This window comes from Coenobita brevimanus, chromosome 6, assembly GCF_032717465.1.
Source record: "Coenobita brevimanus isolate Jiangsu-jjx chromosome 6, ASM3271746v2, whole genome shotgun sequence".
Taxonomy (NCBI): Eukaryota; Metazoa; Arthropoda; class Malacostraca; order Decapoda; family Coenobitidae; genus Coenobita; species Coenobita brevimanus.
In genome coordinates, this window is record NC_136959.1 from 57352162 (window position 1) to 57372921 (window position 20760).

Genomic DNA, 20760 nt, shown 5'->3' on the forward strand with positions numbered 1-20760 from the left:
GGAAAGATTTAGGAAGTAGAGAGATGGTATGGGGCACAAGGGCTTGAGAGTAAATGCTCATAAAACAAAGGTGATTGTATCTAGGGCTGGTGTTAGTACTGTCAAAGAGGGACAGTGGCCAAGTGCGGTTTGCCACAAGGGTGTGGGAAGTAATTACATGTTCTGCAGTGTGTGTGTTAAGTGGGCGCATAAGAGATGTAGTGGTATTAGAGGTAGACTGTGAGACAATGCTGCTTTTGTGTGCACCATGTGTCGGGGAGAACAGATGGAGACTCACGTGTGAAAGGACTGAGCTTGCTGGTGAGACTCTCGTGTGTGTGGAAGAGTTCTGTTGCTTGGGAGACATGTTACGTGCTGGAAGTGGGGCTGGAGCTAGCTCTGTGAATAGTGAGGAGTGGTTGGAAGAAGTTCGGGGAGATGTTGCCTCTCCTGACAATGAGGGGGGGTTCTCCATCTGTGCCAAGGGATCTTTGCATGTGGCATGTGTTAGGAGTGTAATGCTGTATGGTAGTATGAATTGGGCAGTAAATGAAGAGGATATTCGAAGGTTCAAACATAAAGGAAAGACAATGATAAGGTGGATCTGCAGTGCATCCTTGAATGGGAAGCCTGGGGGGGCTTTGTTTAGGATGGAAGAGTTAAGATGACATAGGGGACTGGAGTGTATTGGTGTTGTGATGAAGAGAGGTAGATGTCTGGGCATGTGGAGAGGATAGGGGATGACAACTGGGTGAAGAAAGTGAGGTATGTTAATGCTGGAGAGGGGGTTGCAAGAGGCAAACTGAGAAAAGACCTGAGATAAGGCCATGGAGTGTGACCTCAGGGATAAGAGACTGAATAGGGAGGCTGCCAGAGATTGAGCAACAAGGAAAGCTGCCATTAGGTGACCAAGGCTGACACATGCAAGCATGTCGGGGTCTTCACAAGCAAAAATGAACTTGCACCATATGCAATAACATGAAGCAATGCAGGCTAAATGTCTGTGTCATTATAACTGGACAGTGTATCTAATAAGTGGCTGATAATGCCAAAGACTGATCCCATGGAACAGAAAAGGGTGATGATAGCATTAATGTTAACATCAAGCATTAAAGACTTTTTTAAAGGAGACTCAGAAGGAATGAAAAAATACTGTACTGTAGAATTAAGTGTGATTTCAAGCATGGTTTTACATAAATTTAATGTTCAGTGTATGTTTTTCTCAAAGGAATACAACTTTTAAAGAAAAGTGTATCCATATCACAGTGACCATGGGCATGGATAATACAGCCTTGTCTCAGTTGGGTTTTAAACAGTTCCTACTACTGTATTTATTCACTGAATCATATAACTCTGCTGTGCCACAAAAACTCTACCACAACATCAGCTCTGACCAAGAGTTTTGAGGCCATACAGTGCAGTATAAACTATAATAACGCTTGTTTTGAAGCCCTTACAGATTATAATGGTCATTTACACGCTGCTGAATACTTACTGAACCCCGAAATGCTGGGCTATATATAGTGTGGTTGTTCTTTCACAATGGAAATTTTTCCAAAAATAGCCTGTTTTCAAACTGTAATATCTCAGAAACTACAGCAGTTTGATAAATAAGTTAAGGACCACAGTAAGCCCTCATTTATCCGGACGTGCAGTATCCAGAGCTGTTCATTATCCGGATACTGGACCTCAGCTCTATTTAACTGTTACCTAAATTTACATGATCCGGATGTAAAAGTCGCCGAGAACATTGGCCAGCCAGCGGACATGTTCAAGCAATCGGTATCGTGGCCCCTGGGCTCTAGCCTTGCACGAGAAATAGGTCGTACCACACAAACTGACCTAAAATGTCTGTCTGCCCCTGTACTGACTGGTCAAAGTCGCGCACTGGCCTGCTCACTCCCTACGAACCTCCAGCACCCGAGTATTACCAACCGTAACCCACAAGAAGTGTCAAAACGCCCATACTCATCCCCACTGAATGTCCAAAGTTGTGCAGCCACCGGGATTAGTCTTTCCCAACTGCCACCGCATGTGTAACAGACTTCAAGCCACAAGTCAGGTGAACGTGCCCATCCACCCCTACACCAAACGTCCAAAGTTGCCCGGTCACCGGAAGTAATGTTTTCCAGCAGACAACGCACATGTAAGACAGATAACAGGTCACAAGTCAGGTGAATGCGCCCCTCCATTCGTGGCAGAAGGGTGAAAATCCTGCCCACAGCCTAGCTTCTCCCCCCCTCCCGTCCCTCCTCCATACCCTCCCAAGCTCCCCACCTTGCTAGCCCTGCCTCCTGGCTCTCCCTTCACTCCCTCCCCTCCTTCATGCTGAAAGCACTCCCATGAGTTTTTAAAGTTTGGGGGAATTAATTCGAATACTATTGGTTGTATCAAAATTGCGCAAAATCCATGAGAAAGCTCATTAAATTCTGCATCTGGACATATACTTAACTCCTGCAAGGTGCAGGCAAAATTTTGCACTAGGATGATGGGATATTATACGAATGTAAGTTTTACTCGTGAGCAACCTTTATTCTCAATGCAGTTTTGTTATTTTACTCATCAATTTTGTTTTTATAACCTTATAGTATAAACACCAGTGAAGATTATGGCATACCATTTATACCAATATACCAATTTCTGGTGGCATTTTTGGCTGTGGATTCCCCCCCCCCATGTGCCCTGGGAGCAGCTATCATTCGTGTCACTTAAGATAACTGATCTTCCAACTGTCTTCAGGTTTGTTGTGGAGATGCACTGTTTTCTTCGTGTTTTAGCATTAACCCTTTCACACAGGGGGGTGCGTGTAAATTTTGGTTGTGGCGTGAAACTGTCACTCAGAAGTGCCAGGCTCTTCCTCACCACGAATATTAGCAGGACCTTTGCCTTTAAACAACAACTTTGCCTTGGGCATTTTGCTAGTCTTCGCATACTCGCTTTCAACTACATTCACGAAAATTTTCTGGGAAAAAAATGCAATAGATCCAGAGAAATAAGCACTTTCTGTGGGAGATCAAGAGAGGTATATCCAATATGTTAGCAACCTCACACAACACTGAGTGGAGGAAAACAAGTGAGCACGCATGCACTAGCTTGGCATGCATAGCTTCGCCCACTTTTGCCCATCATCCAACAAAAATGACAATTCCCAAAATATTTCCATAGAGATTACATCAGATGATGGGCAAATTCGTCACACTAATGTCAGAGGTTGACAAATGCATGACAGGCCAGCCCATCATCGGTACGTCTAAGGGTTAATATGAATATTCCTGTGTGTGTTTTCTATCTATCTATTGCCAGACGCCTCAATCCCGTTTGGGGTGGCCACAAACAAATCACCTCCAAGTCGCCCTGTCCCCCGCCATTTCACTGCCCTGCTCCCAACTCACATCCCCCCTCTCTCATATACCTCTCCACCCCATCCCTCCATCTCATCCTCGGCCTCCCCCTCCCTCTTCCCCCCTCCACCTCACTCACATACACTCTCTTCGTCAGTCTTTCACCCTCCATCCTCTCCACATGGCCAAACCACCTCAGTGTGTTCCTCATAACGCTTCCTATCACATCCACATCCACACCACAACGCTCCTTTATATCCTCATTCGTCAGCCTGTCTCTCCACGTGACTCCACAGGCTCCTCTTCGTCAGTCTTTCACCCTCCATCCTCTCCACATGGCCAAACCACCTCAGTGTGTTCCTCATAACGCTTCCTATCACATCCACATCCACACCACAACGCTCCTTTATATCCTCATTCGTCAGCCTGTCTCTCCACGTGACTCCACAGGCTCCTCGTAAATAACTCATTTCCACTGCTCTCACTCTTGACTTGTGTCCTTCCAACAATGTCCAAGCTTCACTTCCGTACGTTAGAGTTGGTATCACAATACTGTCATGTAGTAACTTTTTCACTTCCATGCTCACTTCCCTGTTTCTTATCACTGCTTTCAAGGAACCAGCAACCTTTCTTCCCTGCTGTACCCTTTCAAGCACTTCACCCTCCAAACCTCCATCCTTACTCATCACACTACCCAAATACTTAAATGTACTCACATTTTCCAATTCCTCACCATCTAACCTCGCTGTACATTCACTAACTTCACCTCTCTCAAAGACCATCACTTTACTCTTCCCTACATTCACCTTTAGATTCCGTTTCTTACACACTCTCTCAAACTCATCCACCAAGCCTTGCAGCTCCCCTTCATCTTCACTCAACAACACAGTATCATCTGCAAACAACAGTACAGGGAGTTTCCAAACACTATCCTCTCTCACCAGGGCCACTCCAACATCCACTACCCTACCTTGTACCTCTTTTATTACCCCATCCATGTACAGATTGAACAACCATGGAGACATGACACATCCCTGTTTCAAACCAACTTTCAAAGAGAAAAATTCACTTAGTTCACCATCCACACGCATTGCAGCCTTCGCACCATCGTACATACTCTTCACAGCACTCAACAACTTCCCATCTACTCCATATATTCTTAACACTTTCCACAATCCTTGTCTATCCACCCTGTCATATGCTTTCTCCAAATCCATAAAAGCTGCATACAACTTCTTTCCCTTCTCTAGAAACTTTTCCATTAAAGGTCTAAGAATGAATATCTGATCTACACAACCTCTTCCCTTCCTAAAGCCTCCCTGTTCTTCTCCAACTAATTTCTCTGTTCTTTCTCTAACTCTGTCTATAAGTATCCTACCATACACTTTTCCTATTATACTAAGAAGACAAATGCCCCTATGATTACCACACACTTCTTTTTCCCCTTTTCCTTTGTACAAGGGAATAATTATACCTGACTTCCAATCCTCCGGGACTCTACCTTCCTCCCAGGCCAATCTGCACATCTTCCACATCCATTCTACTACTATCTCTCCCCCATGCTTCAGCATTTCACCACACACTCCATCAATTCCTGGGGCTTTCCCCGATTTAACTTTCTTCATTGCTTCCACAACTTCTATCCTACTGATTTCTTCCTGTCTTCTCACCTCCCTCCTTCTCCCAGCCATTCCCCAGCCACTTATACTCGCATTACTTCCATCCTCTACATTCAACAATTCCTTAAAGTGTTCTCTCCACCTGCTCACTTTTTCTCCCTTCTCCACTAGTAATCTACCATTTTTATCTTTCACTCCCCTGCTAACTTCACTTCCACCCTGTCTTACTCTTTTCACTTCTCTCCAGAACATTTTCTTACAGTCCCTCCACTTTACACTCAAATTCCTTCCAAATTCCTCATCCACTCTCTTCTTACTCTCTCTTACTAATCTTTTCACCTCTCTCTTCCTTTCCACATATAACTCTCTCTTCCTCCTCTCAACTTCTTCCACGCCCCTATTTCTCATCCATTCATTGTATGCTTTCTTCTTTTGTGCCACAGCCTGTTTCACCTCTTCAGTCCACCACGCTGTTCCTTGCACCCCCCTCCGCCTTCTCTTCCTTCCACACACCACATCACATGCTGCACATATTTCTTCTGTAAATATCTTACACACACCTTCCACGTCTCCCATCTGCTCCAATTCATATTTGCCCAATCGTTCCTCCACTTCTCTCTTATAACCTGCCCTTTTCTCATCCTCTTGTAACCTTTCCACTCTCCTTGCAACTACTCCTTCCTCTCGTCTTTCCCTTCTTCTATTCCTCCATCTCACTTGCATCCTAATTCTGGCCACCACCAAGTAGTGGTCAGAAAGTCCACTCCCCCAACCTCTATACACTCTTGCATTCTTTACACATCTTCACATCCTTTCATTCACACACACATAATCAATCATTGCCTTCCTTTCATTCAGTTCACCACCCACCCTTCTCATCACTCGCCATGTATACCTGTGGATCATTTTATGCCTGAAGAGGGTATTGGCTATCACCAACCCCCTCCCAGCACAAATGTCCACTAACGCACTCCCATTCTCCTCTATCTCGGCAGGCACACCCCACTCACCAACTATTCCATCCACCTTCACATTACCAACTTTACCATTCATATCACCAATCAAAAACACTCTCTCATTCCTTCCAAACTTTTCCATGCACACTTCCACATTTGTCCAGAACTCTTCTCTCACTCTTCTAGCACGATCTTGCGTTGGCACATACACACACACAATCGCCCACATTTGTATTCCAACTTTCAACTTTACCCACACAATCCTTGACCCAACTGATCCATACTGTCTTATGCTCTTCTTCCATCTTTTACTCACAACTATACACACTCCTTCCTTTGCCCTCTCATTCTCATCTACTCCTGCACATATACCCCATCCATACTCCCATTCTCTCACACTTTCTCCTCTCCATTTTGTTTCAGTTATTCCACATACATCCACTTTCGCACCCTCAAGCACCTGGACAATCTCTCTCTCTTTCACCTCATCATTCGCTCCTCTTACATTCCATGTACTCATTACCAAGTCCTTTGTCCGGTCCTGGGTCGTCATCGTTTGGTCAGTCCTTGTCCAAGGCTTCTTGTTTGTTTTTTTAATTAGTTGTTTTCCGGGGAGAGGCACTAACCCTCCGCCAACCCTTTTTAGTCACCTTTTACGACAAGCAGGGATACTGGGGGAGTATTCTTGAAAACCCCCCTACCCCCAGGGGGGGAAGAGTACTGTACATTCATTTTTTTTTTTTCATGGTTTTCTTGGTGTTTAGCATTACTTTGGGTATTCTTATGTGTGTTTTGATGTCTAAATATGGCAGACTGACCTGAAAACAGTGCCAAAATCAGGAGGGATACTGTACACATAGTGTACAGATAGGGTGTTTTTTGGTTTTTAATGTCTTTTTTTGCAAGGTTTTCTTGGTTTAAAATTATTTTGGATATTCCTATGTGTGTTTTGATGTCTAAATATGCCTGCATGACCAGAAAACACTGCCAAAATAAGCAAAGGTACTGCACAAATAGGTCAGGTATAGGTTGAAGGCTGAGTATAGGTAGGGTCTGCGTGTATTCCATTGGAGCCCAGTGTCCACAGTATTGGACAGAACTGGGAATTTTCAAACCTTAAAAAAGTATGGAACTCCAGGTAGGGACCTATGAGCTTCGCAACTATAAGCCGATAGGCGGAGGGCGGTACGCTTAGGACCCTCCTCGAACAGCGCCTCACCCAGCAGCTCTGGGATCCAATGGGTTAATGGCTGACAAATCTATCAGTTTCTTTAACCCACTGGAACCCAGTGTCCACACTGTTGGACGGAACTGGGAATTTTCAAACCTTAATAAAGTAAGGAACCCCCAGGTAGGGACCTATGAGCTTCGCGACTATGAGCCGATAGGCGGAGGGCAGTATGGTTAGGACCCTCCCGGAACAGCGCCTCGCCCAGCAGCTCCGAGATCCAATGGATTAATGGCTGGCAAATCTATCAGTTTCTTTAAAGCAGAGGGGATATTGTTCATTATCCAGACATTGCTACTATCCCGGCATGCCTTTGGCTCTATAACATTAGATAAATGAGGGAGTACTGTACTCACCAACTCATCTTCTTGCAAATGAAAGTGTCCCCAGGTCTGTAGGTTGTCACATCGTTCATGTGTGTGTGCAAGGCCCCAATTTTGGCTTCACTCTTAACGTGATATCTTCTTTGCAAAACATACTAGACACAGTGGTGTCCATGGTACACAATATGACACTATCATGGAGTCCATTCCTAGTGTCCTTGGAAAGAGACCTGGCGGGGATGGATGAGGCAAGGTGTCCATGCGAGACGGCAACAGAATCAGACGAGAGGTTTAAGGAAACATCTTCCTACACTCGGCAAATTCACAGGGATGACTGAGATATGCTTACCTCGGGTAAGAGAAGTCACTACCAAACCTTTGGTGATGAGATCAAGTGGTGGCCACTTCAAACTGTGCCATGAGAACGACTGCGGTTCCTACTGACACCCAGCGACCTACCACCATCTTTTTTGCATCGGTCCATACCGACACCCGGCGGTCAGGGATTAAGGTACACACAAATGTTGCACAACCAGAATTTTGCTTTAACTGGCATTCTCAGTTTCCCATAACTGTTGGTTAACAGGAGTTCTCTAGACTGCACTGTCTTAAATTTTAGGACAGCAGTTCTCCTCTGGACTGCACTGTCTTAATTTTAGGGCAGTCTCACATATAAGTACAACATACAAAGTACCTCAATAACTTCAATGCAACTCCAGCACACAATCCATTATTACAACATTCAAAAATTAGGTCACATTACAGACACAGGTACTACATACATTTTAAATAACAACAAAATTATAAATATGCAGTGATTCCTCAGATAGCATGGCTTCAGTTACCACATTTTTCACTATGGCATAAATCTATTAATGCAGGGCTTCTTTTCATAATGTGCAAAAGAAGTGGAAAGTAGAGTGACACAAGGAAGGAAAGTAGCTGGTGCAATGAAGGCCTTGATAAGAAACAGAGGCCTGAGTGTTGCACCTGCACGAGGCTTACATAAAGGAGTGTCAGTGCCAACTTTAACATATGGATGTGAGACTATGGTGTGGCATGAAAATGAAAAGTCAAGAGTGAAAGCAGTGGAGATGAGACTGCTGAGGAATGTGCGTGGAGTACAGAAAGTGGATAGGATACGAAATAATGTGATTTATGAAAGATGTGGAGTGAAGAAGTCTGTAGACACCAGAACTGAATAGAGTGTACTGAGATGGTACGGTCATGTGGAGAGAAAGAATAACAACAGAGTGGTGAAAATGATATACCTGAGTGAATTTGAAGGAGGAAGGAGGCAAGGTAGGCCAAGAAGGTGGTGGGATACGGTGGATGAGTGTGAATTAGAGAGGTATGGAAGTCGGTGAGGCTAGGGGACTGACAAGGGATCGAGCTGGCTGGATGAATATCGTGAGAAGAAGCACATGATCAGGGATTTGGCACCCCTTTTTAACGTGACAGTGTCCGGACTGACTCTATTGGATATATTTATGTCTATCTATCTATTGCCAGACGCCTCAATCCCATTTGGGGTGGCCACAAACAAATCGCCTCCAAGTCGCCCTGTCCCCCGCCATTTCACTGCCCTGCTCCCAACTCACACCCCCCTCTCTCATATACCTCTCCACCCCATCCCTCCATCTCATCCTCGGCCTCCCCCTCCCTCTTCCCCCTTCCACCTCACTCACATACACTCTCTTCGCCAGTCTTTCACCCTCCATCCTCTCCACATGGCCAAACCACCTCAGTGTGTTCCTCATAACGCTTCCTATCACATCCACATCCACACCACAACGCTCCTTTATATCTTCATTTGTCAGCCTGTCTCTCCACGTGACTCCACAGGCTCCTCTTAAATAATTCATTTCCACTGCTCTCACTCTTGACTTGTGTCCTTCCAACAATGTCCAAGCTTCACTTCCATACGTTAGAGTTGGTATCACAATACTGTCATGTAGTAACTTTTTCACTTCCATGCTCACTTCCCTGTTTCTTATCACTGCTTTCAAAGAACCAGCAACCTTTCTTCCCTGCTGTACCCTTTCAAGCACTTCACCCTCCAAACCTCCATCCTTACTCATCACACTACCCAAATACTTAAACGTACTCACATTTTCCAATTCCTCACCATCCAACCTCGCTGTATATTCACTAACTTCACCTCTCTCAAAGACCATCACTTTACTCTTCCCTACATTCACCTTTAGGTTCCGTTTCTTACACACTCTCTCAAACTCATCCACCAAGCCTTGCAGCTCCCCTTCGTCTTCACTCAACAACACAGTATCATCTGCAAACAACAGTACAGGGAGTTTCCAAACACTATCCTCTCTCACCAGGGCCACTCCAACATCCACTACCCTACCTTGTACCTCTTTTATTACCCCATCCATGTACAGATTGAACAACCATGGAGACATGACACATCCCTGTTTCAAACCAACTTTCAAAGAGAAAAATTCACTCAGTTCACCATCCACACGCACTGCATCCTTCGCACCATCGTACATACTCTTCACAGCATTCAACAACTTCCCATCTACTCCATATATTCTTGAACACTTTCCACAATCCTTGTCTATCCACCCTGTCATATGCTTTCTCCAAATCCATGTGACGCTACATAATGTGGTGAATATTTTGGGTGCATCAGATAAAGCCAGGATTCCAGAGGCTTGAATGGTGAGTGAATGGAAGCGTGGCCCATTGGATTGGGCAAATTTGGGCTGTCTGGACGTTGCTACGCCTCAACCTGGCCTGGAGTGGGAAGTCCAGATGATAATGATTCTTTTTATAACACACCAGTAATTATAGTGTCATACAGCAATGGACCAGGACTGAAACATTTCACAGAAGCATTTACCACAAAAAAACATTGCAATTCTTTAAATTACCTGATCACAAAATCAGAAATATTTTGATACTTGTTTCTAACCCTGAGTTTTATACTGGATAAGATAATCCTTGCTGCACCATAACCCTCTTGAAGTAATATTCTTTTAATACAGTAGTTTTAAGAATCCTACAATAACCTTCCCTCAAAATGATTTTCATTTCACACTGCAGTTTTATTAACTCATCTAGTGTTAAGTGAAAGACTGTAGTCAGTATACATAAAAAAAAATAATAATAAAAAGTAATATTACCATACTGCATTTTTAAATTAACTTACGCCATATTTGGAGGGCAAACAATTCTCCTCTTTCCTCCAATTTTCATCCCAGCCACCCCAACATCCCAACCAGGAATGACTTCTCCTTGACCGAGCCGGAACTTGAATCCTCTACCGCTGTTGCACTTGTCGAACATTTTATTGTTACTCATCAAGCGACCTTCATAGTACACAAACACCTGTATGAGAATAAACACATAACAGATCAGAAAATCAAATCTCTAAAACTGTGCCCTAATGCAACAGAGAGTAGTGAGGTCAGGGACTGTATCCTCATTAGCTTCAGAGGCTTTCCGGTACTTTTGGGGTATGTGGTGGGAGCATGTTTCTGGCTTAGAAAAGATGGACACCCCTGCCCTATATGGTCCTGGGTCACCCTTGGGCAGGATGTAGCACCCAATAACCTGCCAAAATGGTAGTACTGTAGGTGGGTGCTTACCATAATCCTGGGAGATACTACCAGTACCATTAGTAAGATCAAGGCCTGGCAGGTGGCCTAGCACACTTCCAAGTGGGGAACTAAACCACATTACCGAGCAGTTAAAGTCTGGGCTGAGACTACTACTCATGCATATCTCCTATATACAGCTCATCCTCTTGGGGACTATGCCTCCATTTTTCCTGCACCATGTCATGTGGAGGGACCCTGTTCTGACCCTGGTGAGGCGCTGTCTGCCACAGGACAATGGCTGCTTGCTTGTGATCAATGGATTTGCTCAGCCAGACAGACTGCTGTAGAGCAAGAATAACAATAACAAATCAGGCAACTCTTCCTCAACCCTTTTAAACTGGGTGGTCTTTTTTTTTTTTTTTTTCTAAGTTTATTCTTCCTGCTACCATATTATTTTATTTAACTTCAAAGTGTACCCTGGTAGGGATGGAGTTAATGAAGCCTATATATAACCCCTTCAGTCTGAAAGTTTCTCCTAACCTGAAAGGATGAATTAAAGTGGTTAATTAGTGTTTCTGTATTATAGCTTATCAACTGCTTACATGTAATTAGTCTTTTATCAACACAAATGACATAACATACCAGGATATATTACCATACCAGAGACAGAGATAAACTGGTATGGAAGAGGTGCTAGGGAGCCCCTTTTATTAATTACTGTTGGTGCATCTAACACCAAAAGATTTTGTTCAAGCAAGACAAATCCTATGGGTCGATGCATTCAAAAGTTACCCTGAACAACCCTTAACCCCTTCACCATGACACACCTCTCTTAAACTGAATATAAATCAACCAACAGTAGCAAGAAGCGTAAAACATTTCCAAAGGTTGTGGGAGTGTCAAGATCTTTACAACTACTACCTGAAGCAACATCCTCAGAGAGGTGGTTTTAAGAGATGGATCTTGGGGATTATTGTTACTATATACTAAGAATCCTACTTTGAATGACATACAACTCTCCCTTGTATACCCTATAGCTACAACTCCATACTCTGTGCTTGGTCTTCCTCTTGTGGTCCAGCCATTCTATTCTTACACACTCTCTGGATCCTATTTTTGTTACCTCACAAGGCTGTCTAGCAGAACAGCATTTCTTAACAATTTATGTTGCACATTATCTATCACTGCTTTCCTATATACTACTTATGATGTATTTTTTTGGATTATCTATCACTACTTTCCTATGTACTACTTATGATGTATTTTTTTGGATTATCTATCACTACTTTCCTATGTACTACTTATGATGTATTTTTTCGGATGTTCACAAAGTTTATATTATCAGAGGTGACAATTGTGTGCATAAGAGGCGTTACCTAAAAGTTTCTGAAATTTTAATGCATGAGGGACACCACACAGCCTTTGTCTGTTGGTGCAGAGGTTCCCAAACTTTATTATACCAAGGAACTCCTAAACACGATGAGCCCCAGCTGAGGACCCCCAACTAAACAAAAGTCATCATTACTGTACCTGTACTGTACAGTGTACATGTAATATTTACTTATTCTTCCATGAAGTAAGTATTACTAAACAAACCCATTTTTCTTCCATTCATCCATCCATCATCCAATCCTACACTGCCCCATGAGGAGCATAGGAGCCCAGGGCTAAGCGGCTGGTCCCGACATTTAAGATGAGAGTGACCAGCCTCACTCATCCCTGAGTGGCATTACATGAGCAATCAACCCCAACCACTCCTTGGATATAAACCTTCACTGGCTCAATCCAACTGGAGTCCAATAATTACTCACTAAACCACCAGGCGCCAAAATCTGGTTATATGGTTACCACCCAGCGTAGAAAATGGTTTCCTGGTGTACAGGAAACCATTTGGCTTGTCACTCAGTGTAGAGTCACCCACAGGCAGAAGGAAGAGAAAAGAATGAAGGAAAGAAAGACAGAAGAGGAAGTGTAAAGTTACCCGTAGGAGGAAGGACAAGGAAAGAATGAAGTAAAGGAAGACTGAAGAGGATGGAAAGAAAGAAGGATGGAGGAGAGGAAAGGGCAGACACCAGACAGCAGCACTAAATCGAGTGAGTGGATGGTGAGCGCCCCCACCTACCCATTTTTCTTTTCAATATTTTTTCATTGATTTAAATTCGAAACAATGTAAATTTCGTACAGGCACTACCACAATAGATAAATACAATATTGTGTCACCACCAGAAACCAAAATAAATTTACCTTCATATAAAAAGTGCATAACTAAACACAAATCAGGCTACCAAGCATATCCTGTCTAGTGGGATGGATGGGCTTGGTGGCTCTAGCTCAATTTATCAGTACGGGGCTTGATATTAGTGAGTGCCAGACGCATGTTGCTGTCTACCTGTAGGCGTGCTCTGTGCCTGGTTTTCAGTACTCTGAGTGTAGAAAACCCTGTCTCACGCAAGTAGGTTGTGGCAAATGGCAAAAGGCATTTCAGAGCCTTCTCAGCCAAGGCAGGATATTCAGTTCTTGAGTAGATCCTGAACTCTGACAGTGGATGGGCAGAGAACTTTATTTTCATAACCCCATCATCTGACATTTCAGTGAGTTCTTCTCGTGACTTCAGATCAAGATGTGCACCTACCCCAGCTGCAAAAGGGTCTCTATTCCAGGTCAGGAGGGAGTTTTTAAGCTCAGGGTAATAGTCCCTGAAGTAGCCTTGCAGATGCACTAGATGGGAAATAAAAAGGGCCGTGATGCTGTCTGCACTGGCCATTATATCCTGGTGATGAAGTGGGAACATTTCAGTGACTCCTTCCTGGAATCTGCTTCCCCACAAGGAAACTTTTTGCGTGATGCGTATACTTTGTCCTGGCATTCAAAGTGCATAATTCAAGGCCTTGCATGCTCTTGTTTAATACATTTAGATGCTGGAATATGTCTGTAAGATATGCTAACTTCATCATCAATGACTCATCCTCAAAATAATTACCATGGTCTGACTTCTGTGATGAAAGAAAATCAGCCAGCACAGCCGCAGTGCAAATACATGATCCAAAACTGCCCCACGCGATGACCAGCACACTTCAGAGAGGAGCAGCAAGCCATGAAAATCAGCACGCATTTCACAGCAATGGGCTTCAAAAAGTCGCGTTTCGGAGGGTGTAATTTTACATAGTTCACTATTTTCACAACAACCTACAGAACATGCTGCAATTCATCAACAATATGTTTTGCAACAAGTGCTTCATGGTGGAGCGTTCGTTCATTCGTTCAAAGATTTCTGCACCTATAGTGCAGGCCGGGCCATACACTGGCCCGGTCAGTGGGGTGTGGGCTGAGTTAAAAATATTATGGGAGAAGACAAGGCCTTGGGACTGCCCAGCACACACGCCCTGTCTTCTGACTGGCTTTGTGGTGTGTGTGTGACGGTGGAGCACCACGAATGAGAGATGGCATCATCAGAAGCTGACATATCATGTACGAAAAAAAATAAGAGAAAGAGTGGCAATACCTCCAAGCTTTATAGCAGCATAGCCAAAAAGATTTAAGTAAAATGTGAAGTGGTGGGTGTATGGATGCCGAAAGGCCGATACCGCCGATACCAGGGATGATAGAAAAAGTTTATATTTTTAAATTTAATTATTTATTTATTTATTTTTTAAAGAGCTAAAACAATATTAATTTCTTTCATTGTGTCGCTGTCCCCCTGGGGCCCTTGCACAGACCCCAGTTTGGGAACCTCTGTGTTAGTGTCAGGTAGCATTGTGTGGGGTGGATGTGTCTGCTGCATGTGTCTGTTTTTCTGCTGTTGTGTTTGGGTTAGTTTGCAAATTCTGTGATCTCAAAAATGGAGGATGTGAAACGGCAACGTGTGTGCATCAAGTTTTGTGTGAAACTCGGGAAGAACTTGGCCTGTAACCCAGGAAACCACTTATAATGCTGGCTGATAACCAAATAATCAAATACCAGAGTAAAGTGGAGCCTGTCATAATGCCCCTATTAACTGGACACAAATGTAGTGTCAATCAAGGAACCAAACCACACTCTTCCTCTTACCTCACTGTGACAAGGCACTGAATGCTTCAAGGAAACAATGGTTCAATGCATGGGACAACATTGCAAGAGTAATCAATTGCCTGAGATAGATGAGACTGCCTGGCCAAACAGACCGGGTTTGCTCAGCAGCAACAACTGGTAGGAATAATCTTCCCTTGATAACCTCTCCCTTCTCTTCTCTCCTCCTACTGGTCTAGCTATCTCTACATATGATATCAGCCTTTCACTCACTAATTTCATTATATGGCTGAAATGTTCTCTCCATCTTTCCGTCACAGTCATTTCCACGAACATCCTACCATCTATTCTCTTCACTCTTCCACTGATCATTTCCTTTACATCTTCCCCAGATGACTACATCACTCTCAACACTTCCCAGACTTAACTTCTATCCTTTCCCCATCTGAACCAGCATCTTAATTTGAGTGTCAGCTCACTGGTACATCCATGCTTTCCTTTATTTTTCTGCAAAACCCACCTGTCTTATAGGAGGGTGAGCAAGAATAGTAATAATATGATTAATCCCTGAGCTAGACCTCATCAGATCATATAGCCCTGCTAGGGTTACAGGAGAGCGCTACCCCTCCCAGCACGGCAGCCACTGGGCGGGGCGCAAACTCGCAATCTGACGATTACGAGCCCGACACCTTACCACCGAGCTACCGCGCTCCCTAAGGGTGAGCAAGATGATATGGGTATTGGTGAAGGGGATGGAGGAGGTGGTGGTAAGCACAAGTTGCTCTCACATACTACATACACCATATATGGCATCTTGCGGTGCAGATAAAACTATTGAACTGTGACTATCACAGAATCAAAAGTCCAGTTGTACTGTACACTATCATAATAGCATTTTCTTTTGTTTTATAAGCTTATTTGATTCTTTCATTTTTTTGGCAGCTTCTCAGGAGAAAATGTAAATTATGTACAATTGTTTAATCTGTAACACTAGGGCCATGCCACTGAATGATCTCACACAGGTAATCTTAAAAACCCTTACCATTTTCCCACGCCTAGCATCAGGTCCCGTTCCAACTACCAGGTCCTCACATGTCACGCCACCCTGCTTCACAATTTTGGTAGGCTTGGGTGTTCCTTGTGGAGTTCCTTGAGAAGATTTGTCTGAGAAGAAGTACAAAAACAGATAGATCTAACAAGATATACCTAAATAAAATTCTTCCAAACACCACTTTAAAGCACCACTTAATTCTATTTTATGGAGTTACATATGCCTATTGAACACATGAGAAATTTTACATGCATATATAACCAAAGTAGGCCAGAGTTCATGATAGTATGTCTGAATGTTTGGCACAGGTGAACAAAGTCCAGAGGTTAAGCTCATCTCTGATATCTTGCCTCCTGACTAAGAGGGGGCTGGAGTTTGGTTCATGGTAGCAAGGCCACCTGTGGTCCTCAAACATGACATACTACTTGGTGGTGCTGGCATGTGGCCATTAGCTGCTGCTAATCCCTGTTAATCCCTTGAATCCATTGATGTCTTCCTGGTTTATTCTTACTACCTCCTGGTGATATTTACTTAGGAAAGGCCTATTGTACTGAAAGAGTTTATGAAAACTGTATCCATCTCCCTCAGTAAAAAAAAAAAAAAAAAAAAAAAAAAAAAAAAAAAAAAAGGGGGGGGGGCATTTTGACCGAATAACCGTATCTGAAAGGGTAAAAAATGTAACACAAAACGTCAAGTGAATAATGAGGTTAAGCAGAGGCCTGAACCACTGCAACAGGAAGCCAGAGAAGTTAATCTATCTCCGGTGTCTGCCCTTTCCTCTCCTCCATCCTTCTGTCCTTTCATCCTCTTCTGTCTTTCTTTCCTTTATTCTTTCCTTGTCCTTCTGCCTACAGGTGACTTTATGCTTCCTCTTGTGCCTTTCTTTCCTTCATTCTTTCCTCTTCTTTCTACCTATGGGTGACTCCACACTGAGTGACAAGTCAAATGCTTTCCTGTACACCAGGAAACCATTTACTATGCTGCATGGTTACTATATAACCAAATTTTGGCGCCTGGTGGTTTAGTGGGTAATTACAGCACTCAGATGGGATTTTGCCAATGAAGGTTTATATCCAAGGGATGGTTGGGGTTTACTGATCACATAATGCCACTCAGGGATGAGTAAGGCTCGTCACTCTCATCTTAAATGCCAGGACCAACTTGCCTAGCTCCAGGCTCCTATGTTTCTCATGGGGCAACGTAAGACTGGATGATGGATGGGTAATACTGTGTCACACCTGGTGCTGAGTTGGGCTCGAACTGGTGTCTCTGCAGTTGCCACGATGGCATACTCGGAGGCCAGGACAGTCAAAGGGTTGCAAGCACATCAGCCCTTATGCTGGTGGATGAATGGGGCTGGGTGGCTGAGCCTTGATAACACAGACGTTATAATCAGTATAAAATAAAAATAATGCAATGAACTAAAATCGCCAAGGGGAAACTCCCTACATTCAGACTAGCCTGCCTCTATGTGAGAGCATTAAGTAGCAAAGGCAGGGAGAAATAGTGGAGACAGTATGTAGAAGGATTGATAAGGGTTGTTTACAACAGTGTGGAGGATTGGTTTAAGCTGCAGCTCACTTCATAAAGATATTACATTACGCCACACTCCTTCTTTGCTGCTCATTAATGACTGGCTAATCCAGAAGAAATGTGTGCAGCATGTGATGTGGTGTGTGGAAGGAAGAGAAGACGGAGGGGGGTGCAAGGAACAGCGTGGTGGACTGAAGAGGTGAAACAGGCTGTGGCACAAAAGAAGAAAGCATACAATGAATGGATGAGAAATAGGGGCGTGGAAGAAGTTGAGAGGAGGAAGAGAGAGTTATATGTGGAAAGGAAGAGAGAGGTGAAAAGATTAGTAAGAGAGAGGAAGAAGAGAGTGGATGAGGAATTTGGAAGGAATTTGAGTGTAAAGTGGAGGGACTGTAAGAAAATGTTCTGGAGAGAAGTGAAAAGAGTAAGACAGGGTGGAAGTGAAGTTAGCAGGGGAGTGAAAGATAAAAATGGTAGATTACTAGTGGAGAAGGGAGAAAAAGTGAGCAGATGGAAAGAACACTTTAAGGAATTGTTGAACGTAGAGGATGGAAGTAATGCGAGTATAAGTGGCTGGGGAATGGCTGGGAGGAGGGAGGTGAGAAGACAGGAAGAAATCAGTAGGAAAGAAGTTGTGGAAGCAATGAAGAAAGTTAAATCGGGGAAAGCCCCAGGAATTGATGGAGTGTGTGGTGAAATGCTGAAGCATGGGGGAGAGATAGTAGTAGAATGGATGTGGAAGATGTGCAGATTGGCCTGGGAGGAAGGTAGAGTCCCGGAGGATTGGAAGTCAGGTATAATTATTCCCTTGTACAAAGGAAAAGGGGAAAAAGAAGTGTGTGGTAATCATAGGGGCATTTGTCTTCTTAGTATAATAGGAAAAGTGTATGGTAGGATACTTGTAGACAGAGTTAGAGAAAGAACAGAGAAATTAGTTGGAGAAGAACAGGGAGGCTTTAGGAAGGGAAGAGGTTGTGTAGATCAGATATTCATTCTTAGATCTTTAGTGGAAAAGTTTCTAGAGAAGGGAAAGAAGTTGTATGCGGCTTTCATGGATTTGGAGAAAGCATATGACAGGGTGGATAGACAAGGATTGTGGAAAGTGTTAAGAATATATGGAGTAGATGGGAAGTTGTTGAATGCTGTGAAGAGTATGTACGATGGTGCGAAGGCTGCAGTGCGTGTGGATGGTGAACTAAGTGAATTTTTCTCTTTGAAAGTTGGTTTGAAACAAGGATGTGTCATGTCTCCATGGTTGTTCAATCTGTACATGGATGGGGTAATAAAAGAGGTACAAGGTAGGGTAGTGGATGTTGGAGTGGCCCTGGTGAGAGAGGATAGTGTTTGGAAACTCTCTGTACTGTTGTTTGCAGATGATACTGTGTTGTTGAGTGAAGACGAAGGGGAGCTGCAAGGCTTGGTGGATGAGTTTGAAAGAGTGTGTAAGAAACGGAACCTAAAGGTGAATGTAGGGAAGAGTAAAGTGATGGTCTTTGAGAGAGGTGAAGTTAGTGAATGTACAGCAAGGTTAGATGGTGAGGAATTGGAAAATGTGAGTACGTTTAAGTATTTGGGTAGTGTGATGAGTAAGGATGGAGGTTTGGAGGGTGAAGTGCTTGAAAGGGTACAGCAGGGAAGGAAGGTTGCTGGTTCCTTGAAAGCAGTGATAAGAAACAGGGAAGTGAGCATGGAAGTGAAAAAGTTACTACATGACAGTATTGTGATACCAACTCTAACGTACGGAAGTGAAGCTTGGACATTGTTGGAAGGACACAAGTCAAGAGTGAGAGCAGTGGAAATGAGTTATTTAAGAGGAGCCTGTGGAGTCACTTGGAGAGACAGGCTGACGAATGAGGATATAAAGGAGCGTTGTGATGTGGATGTGATAGGAAGCATTATGAGGAACACACTGAGGTGGTTTGGCCATGTGGAGAGGATGGAGGGTGAAAGACTGACGAAGAGAGTGTATGTGAGTGAGGTGGAGGGAGGAAGAGGGAGGGGGAGGCCGAGGATGAGATGGAGGGATGGGGTGGAGAGGTATATGAGAGAGGGGGGTGTGAGTTGGGAGCAGGGCAGTGAAATGGCGGAGGACAGGGCGACTTGGAGGCGATTTGTTTGTGGCCACCCCAAACGGGATTGAGGCGTCTGGCAATAGATAGATAGATAGATAATCCAAACCTGACAACTAAAAGGAAGATACATGTCATCAGTCCTCTTATCAATCATCCCATCAACATCAAAATACTCTTGGTTTAAGCCAGGTCAGAAACTGGTCTGCTACTGGTACCACATAGTCCAGTACTACCTTACATGGCTGAAATGTTGGTGATTAAGCAGGCAAACCATTGCCTGGTGAGGAGGATGACCTGACACTCAACTGGATAAAAATACGACCTGTCAATGGGCAGATGAACTTCTTATGTCGTGACATTTAGCAGGATAGGTGAAGAGCTCGTTGGCCATGTCTGGCAGGCCATCCAGACAGGCAGGCTTGGTGCCCTAGAAACTCATGTCCCTAGTCATAGGCACATCCTCCTCTGACTTGGGAAGAGCTTGTACCCAGCTCCCAGAAAAAAATGCCACCGGCAAGAGCATTAGAAGGGTCAAGGGTCATCGAGCTTCAACTGACTCTGACCCAGCCATTTTGCCAATGTCTGGCAGGCCAGGTACCCTAAAAACTGATGTCCCTGACCACAGGCAACTCCTCCTCTGAACTGGGAAAGGCTTGTACCCAGTTCCCAGGAAAACCTGCTAACAGCAAGAGTATTACAAGGGATAAGAGTCATTAGCTTCAGCTAACCCTGATCCAGGTATTTTGCCAGGGGGTCTCTGCTCACATGCTTCGCTCTCATCCCACCCTCTTGGGTTGGCACCAGTTACCATTCACAATTATTTTTAGCTTATTCTACATCAAACAATATCTGAAAGGCACCATACTTAACAACCATATCACCAGGACAGAAATGTGGTGGGAAGACTCCACAAGCCTGCTTCATGTCCCCTATTTTCCCCCAAAACTGTTAATTCCTTTATCTGCAATTTCATGCTCCACAGTTTCTCTTGTTAAAATAACCCTTGCAGAGATGGGGGACAAGTGTGGGTATAAATATGAATAAAATATGTTTCTGCTACTGCATGCATACAAATAACAAACACGCACAT

General features: G+C 43.9%; 1 protein-coding gene across 4 annotated transcripts in view; it reads right to left on the reverse strand.

Moving 5' to 3' along the window:
* Positions 1–20760, reverse strand: part of Fkbp39 (FK506-binding protein 39kD) — a 113749-nt gene that overhangs the window by 27343 nt on the left and 65646 nt on the right. For all 4 annotated transcript variants that reach the window (XM_080272439.1, XM_080272435.1, XM_080272427.1 and 1 more), the window contains 2 exons: positions 16057–16178; positions 10619–10797 (listed from right to left, as the gene is read on the reverse strand). In XM_080272439.1, the coding sequence (XP_080128565.1) occupies positions 10619–10797; positions 16057–16178 (301 nt within the window). The remainder of the gene's footprint in view (positions 1–10618; positions 10798–16056; positions 16179–20760) is intronic.